A 20,998-nucleotide genomic window follows, 5' to 3' on the forward strand; every position below is an offset into this window, starting at 1 on the left:
TCGATTTTTACGGTTGTAGCCTAGTACCTGCCTGAACAATTTACCTAACTTTTACCTAACGTGACATTTACTTCTGTTCACCTATCTTTAAAATTATTTTGTTATTTTTTTAAAGGACTATGCGTCAAAATGGCCCCAATACCAACAGAGTTGAGAGTAAGGTCATTAGATAGGTATTTCTATGTACTTCATTTCGTTCTATGGGCACCAAGCGAAATTCCATTGCAGAACTGAGATATTGGTATTTTAGTCAAAATGTCGTCACCCTTATTACCTAGGCAATATAGTCCACCGCCGGGCCAGCGCGGCAAATCATTCAGTGTGCTCGCCCGGCGGTGCGCGAACATCTACCCTGCAGTAATTAATTTACTTACTTGGACTCTATTGCCTAGGTAATAAGGGTGACGACATTTTGGCTAAAATACCAATATCTCAGTTCTGCAATGGAATTCCGCTTGGTGCCCATAGAACAAAATGAAGTGCATAGAAATACCTATCTAATGACCTTACTCTCATTTCTGTTGGCGTTGGGTCCAGGCTCCATACAAAGTTGCCCATGGTCCTTTATGTTTTAGTTTTTACTTTATTTTAATATTTGGACTCGATTTTAATTTATTATAACTGTAATTCTGATTTTATTTTGATACATACAGATTGGTTTTGTTTTCAATTTTAATTTTGATATTGATTTTTTTTTGTTGTCAATTGTTAATTTTATTTTTCGTTGTTTGCGCCGCATAAAAATAACCTTTTTTATTATCTATTCTGACCTCCTTGTCGGGTTTTCAAATAAACGGCAAGGAGTATATGTACATGACACATTTCAATGTCTGAAGAGAAAAAACCCACAAATTACGATATTGCATGCACTACAAATAAATATATAAAAGAAAATGAGATCCATATAATTCAAGCACATCAATATACAAGTGCCGCCGCTCTGTGGACGCTCAACAAGGAGTAATTCAGAACCAGTATAATTGTTTCGGTAATTTCTGATCGCTATTTTAATTTATTATACCTGTATTTCTATTTTTATTTTTAGACATATGCACTGGCTTTATTTTTAATGTTATTTTAAGTTCGTTTCTAATTTAGTGGTATTTCAATGTTGATATGTAAATTGACTTTACGAATAAATAAGAATGAGTATATTATGAGTAAATCAATCTTGACGTTTAAACTGCGTTTCTAGCTTTCTGAGTATGATATTTTCCAGTTCGTGAAAGGTCGAGAAAACTTTTAAAATACTGTGTAAAGTTCCTAATAGAAAAAGTAGTAAATTGAATTAATTTAATTTAAAAATTTCGAAAAAATGTCATCTTTTGTTTTTTTTTTCATGCTGCTGTCATTTAAACCTTTGTTGAAATAAATAGACTAGTAGACTACTTATTGTGACTTAGGTGATATTATTATTAAGTATATTAATACAAAATTATGAATACGAGATTATGAAAGCCCGGTTCATTCTATGAAATATATAAAGACCAGTCCATACGGAATGATCAAATCGACCGATTTAATCAGAAAAGAAATTGGCAACGATCTCAAATTTAATCAACAATGTCACCAATTTTATATTTATGGTAATATTTGAGCGCTATTATTAAAAGAAATGCCTCCAAACGTGAATCACAAATTGGTATTTTTACGTTCGAACCTCCATTGTTTCGGTAATATCGGTCATAATCGGTCGAACATGCGAGCAAAATTGGCGTCCGCACGGCCTGATTTAATCAGACAATTTCAGATCAGATTTCAGCGAAAAATTATAAATTGTTCCCATCTGGACTGGCCTTAAGTGTAACTCAAGATTAACCGTCCATTAAGAACTTGCTAAGACTAACTAACTTTCCGAGCAATTAGTTGAGTTAGTTACCGATCCGACCAGTTTACATACTTGCATATGCTAAGTAATCTTGATTTAGGTGCTATAGGTTCGGTAAAATTTGTTCCACATTTTTTCTCAAGAACGCCTTTGCTCCGTGATCGTTAGTGGTAGAAAGCTACACATAAATCATACATGGCGACACCAGGGTACCTCCTATACAAACTTTTTTTTTTTAATTCGCTGTAACCCAATGGTGTGGGGTGTAGTTGGATAGATCTTTTAAAATGAACATATTTTTGGAAAAAATCGCCCCGAAAGAAAAAAAAGTCTTATTAAACGTACATTTCAGTTTCGTGAAATTGTTTTTTTTTTTTTTTTGCTAGAATAAAACTAGAGATATATTTTGATATTCTTTATTTATCTTTTAGTCATTATATTACATCATCATTTTATTTTATACATTGCCTTAAAAATAAAACAAGGAATACAATATCCCTATTGTCCAGTGTCAGCTTAGATAAAATGGTTCATAATTTAAAAAAAAAATTGTAAAAAAAACGGTTTAGAGATAAAAGACTATAGAGTTAACTGGACTACAGAATAATTATATTAATTTTTACATAAGAACTCGGCTCAAATACATATTTTACAAATGTCGTAATGCGTAAGTATGATTTGAATATTGAGAAGGCATGGTGTATACTGATTATTTTTAAGAGATTTTGAATCGAATAGATTATATAAAATTAATTATTTTCCAAGGTTTGATACCACGCCTGGCAGGTTTCGGAGGCAATTTCACAGAGGGCAGACAAGGCTCTTCCTGTTGAATCATATTCTGAAAACATAATATATAACATATTATTACACTTCTAAGAATATATCTTCGCAACTTGACAAGTAATTTACTGAATCAGCAAAATTTATTAAACAATTTAAACTTTGTAAGCAGATAAATTTAAATTACCAACGTAGCCCCGCTTTCCGAAAATGGAACCGTTAAATGGCGGCTTCTTGTATGCTCCCTCAGTGAAATGGAAAGCACACATGACGACAACCAGGAAGCAAAGAGTGATGAAGGCATGCATCGTGAATCTGAAATCCAACAAAAGGCACCATATTAAAAAAAAGATTAGAGTCAGTCCAAGCTAAGTTGGCAGCGATTTTGATAGCCCAGCCAGTGCAAGTATTAAGCAAGTAACCGTCATAATTTCATAGATGTTTGACGTCTATAATAACACTTGTACTGTCTGGGATATAAAATTCGCTAGGAACTTATCATGGTTTAACTCTAGACGTGTATTTAATTTATTTGCAAAGGAATAAAGATGTTTGAATTATAGTAATTTTAAACAATATTCAGTCCTAGAATTTATTTCGATGGGATGAACCATGCCAATTATGATTTGAAATAACAACATCAAACTTCAGGTGGTTAAGGTACTTACAACAATTTACAGTTTTTCTTATAGATTACTCTAAATTTTTATCTTCTTTAACTAGATAACTTAAAGCTTAGAAGCACAGAAGCAGAGTGATATGGGATACCGCCTTGTACCCCATTTTATACTACAGCTAAGAGGATCCTCCTTCCTATTTATTATCACTAATTTGTGTTATATTTCCCGGCATGATCTTATTATGGATGAAGATTGGATGTCTAGCTTATAGAAACACTTGACCAACTAAAGTACTTACACCTTATTAATTTATCTCCAGATTAATTCTTCCAACAGTTTGTATAAAATAATGCACTAATAAGTACAAATAATGCACAAAGAAGTTGTAGGTTACACGAGTAGGGAATAGATTATTACATTATAATAATCTAAATGAGTATTTTTCAAACTAACGCTTTATCGCAACACTTCATAAGATTAAACAGTTCAGTTTTATTGCAATAATAATAAAAAGATAGAATTTCTATCTTTAAGTATAAAGCAATGAAAACGTTTAATTAAAATCGAAATTCCGGAATAAATGCTGATTTAATTTAATTTTCATTTTAAAGACAAATCTTGATGAACAGTGCTTGGTACGAAGGGTCTAAGTATTTACGATGGTGTATTAGCGGTTACTTCCTGAATAAGAGTTAGACCAAGATGACTCTGCAGCGTCATGCGCATTTTATTGCACATAGAGGAAGTGTTATCACTTATCATAAACGACAAAAGTATATGAAATTATGACGTTTAAAATAAAACTTTGACAGTGTGTCCTATCAAACGCGCTGCAGAGTTAACTTGGACCGACTCTAGGTACGAAGGGTCTAAGTAAATTTACGATGGATTTAAATTCCGAAATAAATAATATATTAATTTAATTTTAAATACAAATCTTGTCGAACAGTGCTTGGTACGAAGGGTCTAATTATTTACGATGGTGTATTAGCGGTTACTTCCTGAATAAGAGTTAGACCAAGATGACTCTGCAGCGTAATGCGCATTTTATTGCACAGAGAGGAAGTGTTATCACTTATCATAAACGACAAAAGTATATGAAATTATGACGTTTAAAATAACACTTTCACAGTGTGTCCTATCAAACGCGCTGCAGAGTTAACTTGGACCGACTCTAGGTACTAGGTACCTATTATTGATTCAGGCTGCACTCGCTGCAATGTGTAACCTACGTTTTCATTTAGTGATAATGACTATGGAGAAAAAAGGAATTGATAAATAGACTGTGCTTACAATATTTTTAATAGGTATGTACATAAAAAAATACGCTATGATTTTACTAATGATTTCCAAAGAAACAAGCAGGTTGTGGCTGTCCATATACCAAACATAAAGCTTTAACTTAGCAGACTATTTAAAGCAATAAACTTCGAACTTAAATGGATTTGCGGGTAACTACATTAAGGGTTTAGTAATAGCCCGCGGACAGCCGAGCAATATGCACTAACTAACTAAGTTATAATCCCTGAAGATTCCCCTATCAGTGTCAATACGCGGTCAGCGTGCGCTAATCCAATAATTGCTCGAGTAGCCGCCATCTTCAGGCTTTGCCCTATAAAATGGCGGGAAACTTTGGTCCTGGCATCAGTTGACGTTTGTCACTCCAAGAGTTACCAGTGAAGAAAAAAAATATACAAAAAAGGTAAGTTGTAGTTTTCATGGTTAAGTTGTACATAAAATACGTTTTTACTAAAGTTAAATGAAATTTTACTTCACACACTTTTGTGTCTGTACGTGTCATATTTTTGTGAAGATATCACTATTTCTCTTCTCTTTTTATTTAGCTACAGTTTGGCAGACACATCAATTAAAAGATATTACTAGGTAGTAGGTACCTACTTATTTAAAAATAGTGGTTTCGTGAGTTCTACTCTACAGAGAAAAATTAAAAAATAGTGGAGATATTGTATAACATTTCCTATATTACTAATCAATGGTAAGTTGAGGTACCATTATTGCACCTGCCATACCTGCAAAACCTCTACCCCATTAGTATTGCTCCGGTTCGAAGGACCAATTTTTACATAAGTGACACGAATAAGATTTGAGCTACAATATTTTTGTCACCTAAAGCGAAACAGATTTAAATGTAGATTTTAGTCATGTGTTGGATGAAAAAAAAAACATTTCTTATTTTACTTAATAAATATCTTCCATAGATGGCTGGTGACATGATGAGGTTCACTATCGGTGTTGTCTGCGTGGCCGTCGTACTACTGTCTCTAGCAGAACTCAGCGAAGCGAACTACAAAAACGCCCCTATGAACGGAATAATGTTTGGAAAGAGGGGGCCTACTGGTATGTATTTTGTAAACATGTATTTCAATATTCAGTTTCTCATCTACCCAATATAAGGCTCTCTTTTCCTTGATACGATGGCGCCTACTATGCAATCCATTGAATATAAAATGTTGATGGTTATAGTTATAGTCTAGCAAACCAATTTTTCGCTCCTTTTTTAACTGAAAAATTCGTTTTTAGATAGTGTCGTCATTTTAATTAATTATTGATTACATAATCATAGTTTCTATTGATGGCCCACTAGTTATAATAATAAAAATCAGGTTTAAAATACTTACATGCTTGTGACTCAACTCCGGGTGGGAATCCTACAATCCTAGAATACAAATGAATGGTGTTGCTTATATTTTAGAAATAAAAGACAGGTATTCATGGAGATTAAAAATTTCGCCACTCATAGCTGTCATGGTTGTTTCTTACTTGTAAAACTCTAATTTTATTTCAGAATATGATTCCCGGGGCAAAACCTTTACCGCTCTATGTGAAATCGCCACGGAAGCATGTCAAGCGTGGTTCCCGTCTCAAGAAAACAAATAAAAAAAGCTACTTCATGGAACTTTACGCAACTAGACCAAAAATTTTTGGTGACGGATTATGATACTGATTGAATATTTTTCCCTATTAATGGAAATGTTTAAACGTTACTAGCAACACTGACACGCTTATCTTTTTAAATTATTGAAATGTTTTCCTTAAATATTATGTCGAAATATAAAAATATGTAAAGGCTGGGATATTTTCATGTTACTCTTGTCTGAAAGTTTAATATAACGTGGCGATGCAATGAGTTATTGTTGTTTTATTTATTTAGGTCAATTTAAAATTGATAGTCGATTTGACCTACATTTGAATATTATGAGATGGTAACCCTCGTGGGAAAATTTAAGATAAGAATGACTTTCTTCGCGATTGTTTTCAGTTTTTTTTTTGTATTCCAACTTGTTTCTTATAGGAGTTTATGAATTCTAATTAACTGGTATGAGATTTTCTTGTGGGGAGAAAATCTTTCGCTATTAGAATATCAGCTGTGATTATAGCGATTATTGATAAAAACATTGCCTCTAATTTGACGTCTGTCAATAACAATGCAATGCAGTGACGTTTCGCATTGTAAAAATTAGCGAATTCGAATCTACCTTGTTTCTAAAATGAATTATCAAAGTTCCGATTTAGTGGTGAAATAATGTTATAGAACAAAGTTCCTTCATTCAACCAGGATTGTAATAAAAAAAGATAATGACTACGAAAGAGCTTTACACAAAGGTAATGATTAATTTTATTTTGGCATACCTAAAACATTTTTAAATTTGGAATGGTTTTTTCTTAATTTATAGTTTTAACGGAAGTATTCGGTTTAGTGAGTCCAGGGAACTAGTAATAGGCAAAGTTTACATCACTTTTACTATCTATGCTACTATGCTTGAGATAATTTCTTGTCTCATGTTTTATTCATTTGGCTGTAAATTATCACCTCAATCTTTTCACGGTAAAGATCACCGTATACATTATATCATGTCTACATCACACATAGTTGCTATGTTAATTTGAATACCTACCTGATATCAATGATAATATCTTGTTTTTTATTGTTACTTTTTCTGGCCAGATTATGCATGTCCTAATGATTATCTGATTATTACTATTACTTATTGATTTCAATGAATCTATGCAGTATAGGCACTCTTTTCTTAAACATATTTGTAAATTAAGATATATGCCGCTAAGAGTTGCTATGATGTTAATGTGCATATAGGACAAATAATGCTAAATTAATTTATAGTGTACCTTTAAAAGTTCCTTTAAAAAATGTAGTTGAACCGTCCAAATGTATCTTTTCCTTTTTAAGATAGGGAAAAGGGAGTGTGTATGTCTGGCAACAAAATATACTCTAAATCTTTTTAAAATCTTTTGATTCTTTTTGACATTTTTGTTTACAATTTTGTCATCTTGCTTTGTTTGTTGATTTGACTTTCGGATTGAGTTATAATTATAAAGTATATCATTGGTCCATTTGCATGTGTCTAAAATGGATTGCCAATTCTAAATGGGTTTCCTTTAACCACATTAAACCTAAGTGTGTAGTATTGGCCAGCCAAGAAACAATCTTGAAGTTTATTATTTAGGAATGTAAACAATTTTATTATTATTATGTCTGTCTTTTACAAATTCTCGGGACCATGGGGTCCCGGACATTTGGAAGGCGTGCGTGGGGCCGAAGCCAACACGTAGAGGCCTCTTGTAATAAGACAATTTACTCTAAATGTAACGTGACACCAACCGACGATTGTCCCTGTTCACACTATAGCAGTGCACCCAAGGACAAGCCCTGGTTAGTGAAGGACTATTGTAAAAAAAGGGTACCAATATAAACTGGGCTATTGGGTTGAGTTGCAAGTGGACTGGTACCGGGACTATGGAGAATACTATGGCACCTGCCCTGATCATATGTTTTTAAAAACACGATAAAATGGGCAGGTGGTGACTTGCCAACTCACAATATGGGTCCCCGAAAATGGTCCCTCGCAGGAGCGACAAGGGGACAACATTGCGTGAGCGGCTCAGGGTGTGGAGAGGTGTACGCCGCTTTTTACCTAGTGGCTGTAAGCAGCCACTGTGCCAACTCGCGTCTTATGCAAATTTCACTTCCACCCTGCGAGCATATAGCTCTGACACCCCACTCTGGACGGCCGGTAAAGGCAAGCCAGAGGTGAGAGTCCTGCAGCCCCTGCTCAGTGTTCACTCCAGCCGGCCAATCAAGGCAAGCCGGAGAGAGGGGCCTGACCGACTCTCGGGGGTATGGGACCCAAGGGACATCACTTCCCATTCAGCTCGCCACAAGCTGCCCTATTATTATTATTATTATAGCTTTAAATGCTCAGTGCAATGCACTGATCCCTACTGGATGTAAGCCTCCTCAATACTCTTCCATTTCTCTCTGTTTTTTGCTGTTTCCATCCAGTTCTTTCCAGCTAGTTTTATGATGTCGTCTGCCCATCGTTTCTTAGGTTTTCCTCATCCTCTTTTTTTCTTGGTCCGGTCCATTCTGTTACCCTTAAGGTCCACCTTCCATTCAAATATCTGGACAAATAAATAGAAAACGATTTTATTAAGATCACTTTATTTACGTAACAGATATATACAATACAGTATTACTATTAACACCTATTAATAACTAGCTTAAATCTAAAATAGGTTCTTGAGGCATTGCACCAATAAGGCTGGCGTGATTTCCTCATTGTATCATAAGTATCATAACGAAAGCATGCTTTGCTCATCTGACACTGATTCACTAGGATTTTAGGGACCTACCTACATCAACCAAAACTATTTGTTTATTTTGCTATTCATTTTAATTGTAGATTTTAATGATACAATACAAATCTTTTTTATAGCCTAAATCAATAAAAAGTACAGGACTTAAATAGTAAAAGTAAAGGCAGACAACTGCTGTCTTACCACTAAAGAGCAAAATCTGTTAGACAGTAAAGATCATGTCAGACATATGCCTTGACTCGTAATGCCATGTTATTAAAGGTTACATTTGACATATCTGTGCGTCATCGTCTCATCGTGGATGACACAAACTATATTTGTATAAATAATTGGCATAGGTAATCATCAATGAGCGGAATTCTTCATAGCAAAAATCAAATTGTCAGAGGGATTGACCTAACTGTTTTATCGACTTATCGATGTTACGGAATAATATCGCATTAGGTATCCATAATCAACTTAAAAGATTATTCTGTAACATTTGACCTCTTTGATAAGCAACTTGCATCTCCGTATTAAAGTAAATCATGTCAGCGTCACATCATATATGTCATTTATGTCACTTGAGTTTTCATGAGTGATTTCCGTGCCGTGTTACTAAAATGGTCCTAAAAGAAAACAATAAAAAATGGATACAGTAAGATTCTTATTTCAGTTTAAAAAAAGATTCTTCCACAATATATTGCTGTAAATGTTACGTTCATTTACATCATAAAAGTATTTTCTGTTTTATTCTTTACTATTATACCAAAATACAGTGGCGGTCAGCTAATAATATGAGGCTGTAAGGAAAAATACCTTGCGAAAACAAATAACTTTTGTACCAGTAACCTCTGACCGCGTGGAACGAATGAAACAAAGTTTAATTCAGGCGCTACCCTTTCTGTCTTCCAACATGAGTCCTAATGATATGTATAATTCATTCTTTCACACTTTTATGGAAAATTATAATGCGATATTTACTACAAAATCGGTCATGGTTAGTGATGCATCAGTTTTTAGTGAGTGGGCTACTGCAGAGTTACATCAACGAAGACGTGCATTGTATGCCTTGTATGAGGAACGGCGGTTCAATACGAGTGATGAATTTAAGGAATATGTTAAACAATATTCGAAGAAGTTTAAAATAGATTGCCATATCGCTAAGCGTAATTATTTAAGTCAAACAATAAAAACTAGCTCTGATATAATTAAAACAACGTGGAAAGTAATTAATGTGGAGACTGGTAGATCAAAGCAAAGGATGAAAGATCTTAAACTAAAAATTGATGACAAAATCGTAGATTCCAGTTTAGATGTAGCAACAGAATTTGAAAAATTCTTCACCGAGCTTCCACAACTAAGAACTTAAATTCATCACCCTCGTCTGCCGTTACACCGTTAGAAGAGAATGTCCCAGAATGTACTAGAAACCTTAATTTTGAACATGTGAGTGCCTCAGATATATTAAAGGCGTTTAAATCAATTAATGTAAAAAAAACTAGTGACCTTTGGGGAGTCTCCGTTCATACTGTCAAATCCTTAATAGAAGTTGTAGCGCCTGACCTGGTAGTTATATTTAATAACAGTGTTGACTGCGGTGAGTTTCCTGATCTAATGAAACATAGTAAAGTCACTCCTTTATTTAAATCAGGTAGCACATCCGACCCCACTAACTTTAGACCGATATCAGTGTTACCAACATTCAGCAAAATTTTTGAAAAAATAGTTTTGAGTCAGTTATTGAAACATTTTAACATTAATAATCTAATGCACAACAAACAATTTGGTTTTACACGGGGTCGCTCAACAACCGACGCTGGTGTTGAGCTAATTAAACAGATCTTCGATGCCTGGGAGGAGTCACAGGATGCTTTAGGTATCTTCTGTGACTTATCTAAGGCCTTCGATTGCGTCTGTCATGAAACATTGATCAGGAAACTGCACTATTATGGAGTAAGAGGCTCGGCACTGAATTTAATAAAGTCTTACTTACACGGTAGAATACAAAGGGTTGATGTGAGTGGACAGCGATCACCGGGGTCATTGGTCTCTATGGGTGTACCGCAGGGATCAATATTGGGGCCGTTCCTGTTCCTTATCTACATTAATGACCTGCCTTACCTTGTAAAGACCCACCATGACATAGTATTGTTCGCAGACGATACCTCACTTATTTTCAAAGTCAAACGACAGCAACAAGCTTGCAGTGATGTAAACAATGCTATTTCTAAAGTAGTAAATTGGTTTAATGTTAATAATTTATTGTTAAATGAGAAAAAGACTAAGTGCATTAAGTTTGTTACAAGTCACATAAGGAATGAGCAAACAGGTGTCATTGTCAAGGATGAGGAATTGGAACTAGTAGATAGCACAGTTTTTCTTGGTATAACTTTAGATTCTAAACTACAATGGGGTCCCCATATTGCTAATCTCTCGAATAGACTGAGTTCTGCAGCTTTTGCAGTGAGCAAGATCCGTCAGTTAACAGACGTGAAAACAGCTCGATTAGTTTACTTTAGTTACTTTCATAGCATTATGTCATATGGTATTTTACTATGGGGTAGTGCTTCAGAGATAAATACCATTTTTGTTCTGCAGAAGAGGGCTATTCGTGCAATATATAAAATGTACCATAGAGACACACTTAGAGATAAGTTTAAGGACATTAACATAATGACAGTGCACTGTCAATATATTTATGAGAATATTCTGTATGTACATAAAAACATTGCCAGTTTTAAGAAAAACTGTGAAATACATAATATTAATACTAGAAATAAGCATAAGCTCGCAGTGCCCTTCACTAGGCTCCATAAAATTAAGAAATCATTCATGGGTAATTGTGTAAGATTTTACAATAAACTTCCTAATATTATAACTGAATTGTCTGTTAGTAAATTTAAAAATTATGTAAAACGTAAGCTTATCTCTAAAGCCTATTATAGCACACAAGACTACATGAATGATGAAACACCGTGGGATTAAGTGTGATTGTAAAGAATGAATTATTTATTGTTATGTTATTAATGATGAAATTGATAATTCAATGTATATATACCGTATTTTTTGACATTTAGATTTTATTCTAGAAAGGTTCTAGACTAGTATTTTTATAAAATTTTGATGTTTGACGATCTTTTTGTGAAATTCTTATTATTAAGTTTACCATATCTATAATAGTTCAATGTTTTTTTTAGAACAATAATAACTGCATCAATAAATTGCTCTGATATTTAGATTAAGATGATATTTGTAAAATTTGACGATTTAAAAGTGCTTGTTGCTAGGCCTATTTGAATAAAGAATATTTTGACTTTGACTTTGACTAAGGGACACCGTTAATTTGTTTGTATGTATATCCAAAAGCCTAATTTCATTACTTTAACTTTGTTTCGTTAAGTGACAAATATTTATCGATAAGTCGATAAAACAGTTAGGTCAATCCCTCTGACAGTTTGATTTTTGCTATGAAGAATTCCGCTCTTTGGTAATCATCATCATGTTGCCGCAGTCCTCTTATGGAGCTTGGGGTCCACTTGGTTATGCCGTGTATTAGCATAGGCATTACATTAAAAAGAAACGACTGCCATGAGACCCAGATATGGCTCTCAGGGTCTCACTGGGATTAGTGAGTAAGTAAGTAAGTAAGTAAGTGTCAGCTATAAATAATAGTTCCAAATCTCTCCAGAGTAGTGCTAGAGTACAACACTGAGAACTGTATATTTTGCTCTAGCGCAGTCCTTGTTATCTTATTGTGCTTGTGTTTGGGGTGGTGCAGGTAAAACTTACTTTTGAAAGTGGAGTGGGCTCAACATGCTGTTGATAAAGGTTATGACTAAAAAACCCTTTTTATATCCTACTTCTAAACTATATCAGGAATGCAAACTATTAACAGGAAGAGGTTTATTTATTAGACAGGTGGCACTTCGAATAGGCGTCGTAGAGACCATGTTTGTGAGGTTCATAGTTTCCGACTGGTACTAGCAGGACGGCTTTTTCAGATAGTGAAGCCCAAAACTATATAACAAAATAAATAGGCTACTTGGAATTTATAAATTTACATTTAGAGAATGCAAATTGAAAGTTACAAACTGGCTGGTCACTTTGACATATGAAGAAATTGAGGATCTCCTTTCAGCTCATACATACACACACACTCACATAACACACGTATTATAAACAAAATTAGGCATGCACACTACCCTATTTTCATCATTTTTTCTTTTTCACTTTTATGTACCTCATAAATTACCATTGTCAGTCACTTTTTTAGTGTAACTATATAATTGCAACTTGTATTTCCGGGTTGAGGGCCTGGAGATCTGTAATACAGGTCTAACCTAGTTCAGACTCCAGTCCCTCACAAAGGTAAAAATAAAAACTTAAGTTTATTTTGTAAAATTATCCTTTGTGAGAAATCTCTTATGATAGAACTGTTGCAAAAGTGTCCAGCTGTCATCTATAAATAATAGTTCCAAATCTCTCCAGAGTAGCGCTAGAGTAGCTAAGAACCTAGGCGTTATTGACTGGGTGAAGTGCGCTGTCTACGATTTGATTTTTTTGTTCAAGTACTCTGGGTATTGTAGCGCCACCTATTTAAGGTTTTGCGATGACACTTTTTGGTATATGGAGATTTCTTTCCTTACCTCCACCTTCCATACTACTGATACTACCAACCATTAATGACTGTTAGTTGATTTGGTTTTAAATTTGGAAGAGCAAAAACGTGTTCGAGGGTTTCAGTGATTTCCTTTAATACATAGACATACAATATAACTAGACAAGAAGTCGAGCGACCAGGGGTAAGAGAAAGACATATATGACGTCATCATGACATCATAATATGGGGTTACCATGGTCGCAAAAAATTACCCTAAAATGTAATAGGAAAATGATGCAACAAGTACTTAAATTACGTAATGAGTGAGTCGCCATTTTGACTCCCTAACTTGCGAAGTATCACAAGAGAAATAACGAACATAATCGCAACTAGTAGTCGGTTTATTTGTTTTTGTAGTAATTTGTAAGTAAGCCTTACTTACCAATATGAAGTTTTGAGTTGATATAAGATTAGGTGATTGTTGGAATAAAAAGGATAAACTATCAAAAGAGGTAATTTCTTTATTCAAAACTTATATTATTATAACTGTACTTACTAGAAATAATAATTAAATGTGTCGTTCTCGGGTAGAGGGTGCCGCGTGGTCGCTTACCATAAGGATACAATTTGCTTGCTCTCTATACGAATAACCTGTAAGAGCGTCCTTATGATAGGCGACAGTGCGGTGCCTTTTACTTGAGAACAACACAAATAAATTGAATTTTTGAAAAAATTGATTGATTAAAATTGGCTCATCAATATTACTAAAAACGTAAGATACTCATCTTCCGAGCAGGTAATCCTACCGATAGTTGAACCGGTGACACTCGGTGGTTTTGCCTTGAGCAGAGTGTTCATTTTTTAATACCTAGGACATATAATTACTAAAAATCTAAAGGACGATGCGGATATTGAAAAGGAACACAGCGCACTGACATTTATAGCTATAATATTGATTCGCAGTATATGATTTAAGCTAACATGGTCATTTACATTAAAACTGTTACTTAAAACCGAATATTTATGTTTAAATAAAAAATCTTACGTGTTGCGCGTTGTACATATTGTGGGGGTCAAGAAAACTTTATTTACACATACACTTGTAACCTGTGGATCAATTATATGAAGTTCAATAATAGCTTCAGAATGCTGTTGAGACTGCCACGACGACGACGTGCACGAATGGACGATTTCCATGACATGATGAAGAAAAGAATTTTCTCTCTCCTCTCCTGCGGGGCAATTAATCAATTTTAATAAATACATTATTTTAGAGTTTAATACTCATATAATCCGTAATCCCATGTACCAAGCCTCCAAGAAACAATTTAAAAATTTAAGTCTGTGGTCTTATATAGGGTTATTCCTGCTAGTTACCACCAAGTTGTTACTAGTGGTAACTACTAGGAACTTTTGTCCACCTTTTACCACAGGTAGTTACACAAATTTTATTCCCACCTTTTACCACTGGTAACTACTGGGAAATAAAATTCCCACTGGTAATAGGTGGGATTTTTGATTCCCAGAAATTACCCCCAATAATTTGTTAGAGTTTAATACCATTAAAACCCGTAGACGACCCGTGTACAAAGAACCCAAATAAATACTTCAAAACACTGTTAAGATGTACCAACTCTAATAGTGTATAGTGTAACGGGTTATTCCCACTAGTTACTATTACTTATTTAATAACAGCCAACTTACGTGTATGAACAAGGTTGGAAAAGAAAACTTTTCGATGAAAGTTCGTTTGCCCAGTTTGCGGACACAATGTTGTTCAAAATGTTTGGAACAAATACGCGAGTATTTGTGAGGCATCCAATTTGATTTTCCAGTTCCCGCAATCCATTCTTTAACAATTTCATCCTCCGTCGGAGAGCTGGAAATATTAAATAGCTTGAAACTCCCGAAATATGGGGTAATTGCAGGGGACTTTTTTTTCTATTTGTTTGCAACCCTAAATAAAATACTACTGAATTTGACTGGTTTACATAACCAAACTTTCTGTTTTATTTTTAGCAATAATTTACTGATATCTCCTATTTTATCAAGTTTTTCATAATCCAAGTAATGATGTAACTCAGTAACTTGGTTCCTGTGAGATTTGAGAAAGAAATACATGATCAAAATACGAAAAACTTGTACTTACGCATGAAATGTTACACCCGCTTATTTTCGCAAGTTATTGCTTTTGTAGGCAACCACTGAACACCCCACCATGTTAATTGTACGTAAAAACTTCTTACACCTCCATTAAATACTTAATAAACACAATCATTCACTTTATAAAACTTCTACAATAAGAAAACCACGTTGTTTACTAGCACTCTTGACAATATGATTGACAGTTTAATGTATGGCATCTTGCGGGATTTTGTCTCTTTCACTCTTATAAATTTCTGTATATCGCCATCACCCTCCTTCCTAAGCTGCCATAACCCGACCATGAAAAAAAACCCGGTCGGTGATAAAGACAAAGCATTGCACTATTTTCTCTTTCCTCTTATAGGAATCGCAATAAGACTATCTTTCTCTATCAAAGAGTGTCAGGCCCTTGCTTTAATATGATATTGTAGCTGCTGTGAAATAATCGAATTATCTATTACAACCAACAACCTTATTACGAAAGGTGGTCTGGAAGAAATCACATTTTAGCAATAAAACCACCTCTTCATACCTTATTTTTCGGCTTGTATTTAATTTTCTGCGTATTTTTAAATTTACGGTATATTGTAAAAAAAGAACTTGGAAAGTAAAATGCTAGAGCATAAATGTATTACTTTCTGCACACTTCATAGAACGACAATGACGTGGGTCAGAGCATGAGAAATGAAAAGAATATTTACTTACGTAACGTGTATCAAACTGATGCGAATTCACTCTAGGTATGAGCGTGACAGCGCTATCCCCGTATATAACGACGTCCCGCTCGCAAACCGGATCGTGTGATTCGGCATCCAATGTGAAGATCGCCTAAGGCTTAGAACGCACTGCGAATGATTTCTTGTGCGGTTTCATTCCAATTTCTTGTGGTTTCAGCCTAATTTCCTGCGGATTCACTCTTGCAAGTGCGTGCGCTTAGGAAGCATGCCGTACGTTATACTTCTTGCGGTTCTACAACCGCAATAAATTAATTGCAGTGTGTTCTAAGCCTATTTGGTATGTATAGATAATGATGAAAGTGTTTTCCAGGGGGCCCGGATATGGGTGGAGCACCCCGAGAAAGTCTGGGAGAGCGCCACGGTCACCGCGGACTACCGCTCCGGAGTCCTCATCGCTAAATTGGACCAGACCGGCGAGATACGACAGATCAAGGTATGTACCGCCCACATTGTTCATGGTTGAATTGAGCCTTATTGCAAAGTTATAAGATCCACCAACCGTCTTTTAACAGTTACTGTTAGTACAGTCGGTTTCATAAATATGTATACATTTTTTCACCTATGAAGGTGAAGACATGTATACATATTTATGAACTCAACTGTACCACCATCCACATCGTTAATTTGCTATTCCACTTTGACCATGAGCCCCCATTGCTATGTTATACAAAGGGACACTTTTTTATTTTAACCCCCGATGTAAAAATAGGGATAATATGAATTTGATTGCAATGCGTGTGTGTCAGTTTGTGTGTCTGTCTGTGGAACCGGCACCGTAGCTCTTAAACGGGTGATCCGATTTTTTTTATACTACGTCGGTGGTAAACAGTCTCCGTAGCCTATGTACGCTTGCAACTCCAGAGGAGTTAGATGCGCATTGCCGACCCTTCTTGAGCTCTGGCAACCTTACTCACCGGCAGGAACACAACACTATGAGTAAATTTGGATGCGGTTTTCTTTGTTTGAAAGCAGGGCTTCTAGCAGTGGTTCTTAGACATGGTTTATCAATACTGTTGTTGGTGAACCTTAATGAAAAAAAAAACCCGTGCATACGTTTCATTGCGACGCATGGGGGTTTTATAACTTTTTTTAATTTTACTTGAGTGTGTATGTGTGGCTTTTGTTTGGCGCCTTTGACGTATGGGCATGTTGAAATTGATTGGTTGACGTGCGAATACGAAAGGAGAGAACCTATAATCGCGCTCTAAGAATCTGTTAACATTTAATTGGATTGCCTACTTAGTTATATGTGGAATCGTGTAAGTACATCAACATGACCTTAGACGACCAGTTTGGCCTAGTGGGTAGTGACCCTGCCTACGAAGCCGATGGTCCCGGGTTCAAATCCTGGCAAGGGCATTTATTCGTGTGATGAGCATGGATATTTGTCCCTGAGTCATGGGTGTTTTCTATGTATTTAAGTATTTAGAAATATTTATATATTATATATATCGTTGTCTAAGTACCCTCAACACAAGTCTTATTGAGCTTACTGTGGGACTTAGTCAATTTGTGTAATAATGTCCTATAATATTTAATATTTATTTATATTTATTTATGACCTTGCGGCTTTGTTCTCCGCGTGCCTAAAACGTTTTTTACCTATTTACTAAGTCGCTTATAGTCTTAAACGCCAATTTCCTAAATATCATTATGCCTTCATCTCCGTTGAACCGATCCGCATTAGGTCTAAAACTGTTTGAGTTATATCGCTTTAGGTCTTAAACGCATTTGGATTACGGAATAGTGTCATTTGACAGATGTTATATAGGTGTGACGACGAGCGAAGCGAGGAGTGTGTTAGGCGAACTGTGAACAAAACAGTGCGTGTGCCAGAACCGACATATTTTATTATACGATATTGATTTACATTACATTAATATAAGAAAACTTATCCAAATTATACGAATGGTTAAAAAACTTATCAGGAAAATAAGCTTCATATCTTTGAAGTTTAGGCAAAAAAAAAGATTTTTATGAATTACGCTATTTAAATTTCCATTTTAGGCAAAACGTGATAATGCCATTTTGAGAGTTAGCCACTTCATCGTAATAGGCAGTCCACTATATAGACAAAAAGTGAAATAGTCCGCAAACTAAACTACATAGTCTTCGTCTACAATGCCACTGGAGATTGAAGTTTAGGCAAAACGCGACTAATTCATAAAACGTTTTAGGCATGCGGAGATAAAACGACCTTGCGTACCTCAAAGTTTAGTTATTTAGTCACAATAAGTTAACAATGATTTGCTTTGAATGGTCCTTACAAAGCGTAACAATATCCTATTAATCCCTACTTCTTCTCTTTAGTATTGACCTTATTCGGATGGATTGGCACGAATTGAACAATATTCCATGAAAATTACCGTAAAAATAAAATACAGACATCTTACCAAACATAGGAGTATCTTGTGAGTATCCGTGCAGCTAGCATACTAGTTGTCAAGTTCTAAGTCGCGCGTGACGACATCTTCCGTTTTTATTGCACAATACGAATTAGGAAGAGGTAAATAAATAACGAGTTACTTTTCTCAACAGATAAAAGATGAGAACCAAATGCCGCCCTTGCGCAACCCCTCTCTCCTCATCGGGCAGAACGACCTCACATCGCTATCGTACCTTCACGAGCCTGCAGTACTCCACAACCTTAGAGTCAGGTATGCTTTCTACACTACTAATAGTTGGGTATTTTTATTTAAATATGTTCCGGAGATGGTTAACAGCCGCTACGGATTGGTCAAGCTGTGTCAAACGCTTTACAAAATTCAGTCTATTAGATGTGATATAAAGATTAAGTTAGGCTTATCTGTCTGAATCAAATTATATACTACATAATACTAGGTACGTTCCTGCGCCTGCTACGTCTACAACGGTCCACAGCATCATCATCATTAAAATAAGTTAAGCCAATATTGTAACTGTTAGGAGGTTAGTAACTGTAGTTTGAGTATCTTTGAATCCTGTAGAACACAGTATTACTTTAATGTTTGGATCCCTCCCTTCGGTCGTGTTTTAATTTATCCCCACTCGTTGCCAATTTCCTATTTTACGCACTTGTATCGTAATGTACTATTATCACATATACTCTATCACTAACTTCTTGCAAAAATCACATCGAAATTCCAAATACATACTAAAATTACCCGTCTATGTGTCATAAGCATTACGTATAATACGGATACTCTTATCTACATCCGAACTCGTGCATATCTATCGGTACATTGTACCTAACTATATGTAGCTGATGTGTTTACATAAAAGGGGCGTATAACATATGCTTAGATTTTTTTTATGCCACGTCGGTGGTGAACACACATACGGCCCGCCTGATGGTAAGCAGTCACCGTAGCCTATGGATGCCTGCAACACCAGAGGTATTACATGCGCGTTGCCGACCCTTTAAAAACCTGTACACTCCTTTTTTGAACCCCATACTGAAGCCCCTCGGGAAAACCTCGGCAGGAAGCTCATTCCACAGCCGAAGCGTTCGCGGGAGGAAATTCCTCTTAAACCGCACAGTACGCGACCATTTAGGGTATCGGTAACGATTCAGAATGTAAACAAATATGATGGCTGTCATTCGCTGTCGCCGTCGGCAGGGTGTGAGGATGAACACCCTGCCGACGGCGAGCGGTGCGGTGATAGAAAGCGGCAATTGGCATCATGTCAAACAATTCTTATATATTCACATATTTCGTGTTATTACAAATTTTGTCCGTGAAGATATCCGTCTGCCCCAACCGAATCCTCATACTAAATTAGAGCCCCTAATGTCCCTGCTACACTCCCTTATGGGATGAATACCGGGATTCAAAGTATCCTATATTCTGTATCTTTAGGTGGTATTTCAATAAAAGTAAACAAACTACTTGTACATTTTCGGGTAGTTATAACACTAATTGGTTAACCAACCAAATATAAAACCGCCTGGATCTGTCGCTGAACGACCACTTTAACCTATATTATTTGATCATGTAATGTTTTCTACTCTCAATTGGCTTATGGAGCTATTTGAGGGTAAATTTTGTTTACTTTTATTTAAATACCTAAAGATACCCTCTTGGGGGTACATGAAAACATGCTGACTGGTGGCTGCTGATGACTTAGGGAGCCATTTGAAGGTAGATTTGTCCACTTTTTGATATTTAACAAATTTAACACATATCAGTGAAAGAGGGATCAAAGTCAAATGTCGTTCTAAAAGTTCTAATCATGTGTCGAAGATGGCAGTAAATTTTCTTTGGCTGCAAAGTTTTCTTTGACAATCCTCTATTTCAAATTCTCTTTGGTATCTACTAAGTTTACAAAAGATAATACTCGCTTGTTTATACACTGTCCGCGTCCGGCGTAGCTGACAGGTTACACAAAGACATGTTAGACATGTCAGTTAAGATATTTTAAAAGAAAAAAAAATGTTTTACCGATTTGTGTTTAACCTAATGATTTATAATGTTACAATAGCTTCGTGAAATATTGAAATAGTTTTATATATTTTATATGGATTCATTGCGAGTAATGGTAATACCTATGTATGACATCATATAGTACTATAATAAAATTTCAATGACTCACAAGGGAAAGCAACGTTTGAGTATTTGAAATGATTACCTTACAGGGATTTGTACTGCCATAAGTTTAATTATGATGTCATTGACTGATAACTGGCTTT

General features: G+C 35.3%; 3 protein-coding genes and 1 long non-coding RNA gene across 5 annotated transcripts in view; 2 read left to right on the forward strand and 2 right to left on the reverse strand.

The window, feature by feature from the left end:
• Positions 1-2,229: 2,229 nt before the first annotated feature.
• Positions 2,230-3,774, reverse strand: LOC133532087 (neuropeptide SIFamide-like). Its single transcript, XM_061870583.1, has 3 exons — positions 3,280-3,774; positions 2,799-2,926; positions 2,230-2,669 (listed from the first exon to the last, which is right to left on the reverse strand). Exons 2-3 carry the CDS (start codon positions 2,917-2,919, stop codon positions 2,578-2,580), a joined length of 213 nt encoding a protein of 70 aa, XP_061726567.1. The 5' UTR covers positions 2,920-2,926; positions 3,280-3,774; the 3' UTR covers positions 2,230-2,577.
• Positions 3,775-4,864: 1,090 nt separating this feature from the next.
• On the forward strand, positions 4,865-6,380 carry LOC133532086 (neuropeptide IMFamide). The gene is made up of 3 exons (XM_061870582.1): positions 4,865-4,933; positions 5,451-5,589; positions 6,038-6,380. The coding sequence occupies exons 2-3, from the start codon at positions 5,451-5,453 to the stop codon at positions 6,127-6,129; spliced, it is 231 nt and encodes a 76-aa protein (XP_061726566.1). The 5' UTR covers positions 4,865-4,933; the 3' UTR covers positions 6,130-6,380.
• Positions 6,381-6,531: 151 nt separating this feature from the next.
• The window catches only part of LOC133532082 (unconventional myosin-Va), a 91,786-nt gene continuing 77,319 nt past the window's right edge, over positions 6,532-20,998 (forward strand). For both annotated transcript variants that reach the window (XM_061870577.1, XM_061870576.1), the window contains exons 1-3: positions 6,532-6,855; positions 16,640-16,762; positions 18,868-18,986. In XM_061870577.1, the coding sequence (XP_061726561.1) occupies positions 6,829-6,855; positions 16,640-16,762; positions 18,868-18,986 (269 nt within the window). In that variant the 5' untranslated portion in view covers positions 6,532-6,828. The remainder of the gene's footprint in view (positions 6,856-16,639; positions 16,763-18,867; positions 18,987-20,998) is intronic.
• LOC133532088 (uncharacterized) lies at positions 14,438-15,990 on the reverse strand. Its single transcript, XR_009801642.1, has 3 exons — positions 15,597-15,990; positions 15,152-15,326; positions 14,438-14,679 (listed from the first exon to the last, which is right to left on the reverse strand). It is a non-coding gene; the product is annotated as an uncharacterized LOC133532088 (long non-coding RNA).

The sequence above is a fragment of the Cydia pomonella genome, chromosome 26 (genome assembly GCF_033807575.1).
Source record: "Cydia pomonella isolate Wapato2018A chromosome 26, ilCydPomo1, whole genome shotgun sequence".
NCBI lineage: Eukaryota > Metazoa > Arthropoda > Insecta > Lepidoptera > Tortricidae > Cydia > Cydia pomonella.

Bases quoted from the DNA above. Each gene is read 5' to 3' on its own strand.
- LOC133532087 (XM_061870583.1), bottom strand. From the start codon at position 2,919: ATGCATGCCTTCATCACTCTTTGCTTCCTGGTTGTCGTCATGTGTGCT. The intron at 2,670-2,798 runs GTAATTTAAATT...TTATGTTTTCAG, and splicing joins CGGAAAGCGGGGCTACGTTG to AATATGATTCAACAGGAAGA.
- LOC133532086 (XM_061870582.1), top strand. From the start codon at position 5,451: ATGGCTGGTGACATGATGAGGTTCACTATCGGTGTTGTCTGCGTGGCC. The intron at 5,590-6,037 runs GTATGTATTTTG...ATTTTATTTCAG, and splicing joins TGGAAAGAGGGGGCCTACTG to AATATGATTCCCGGGGCAAA.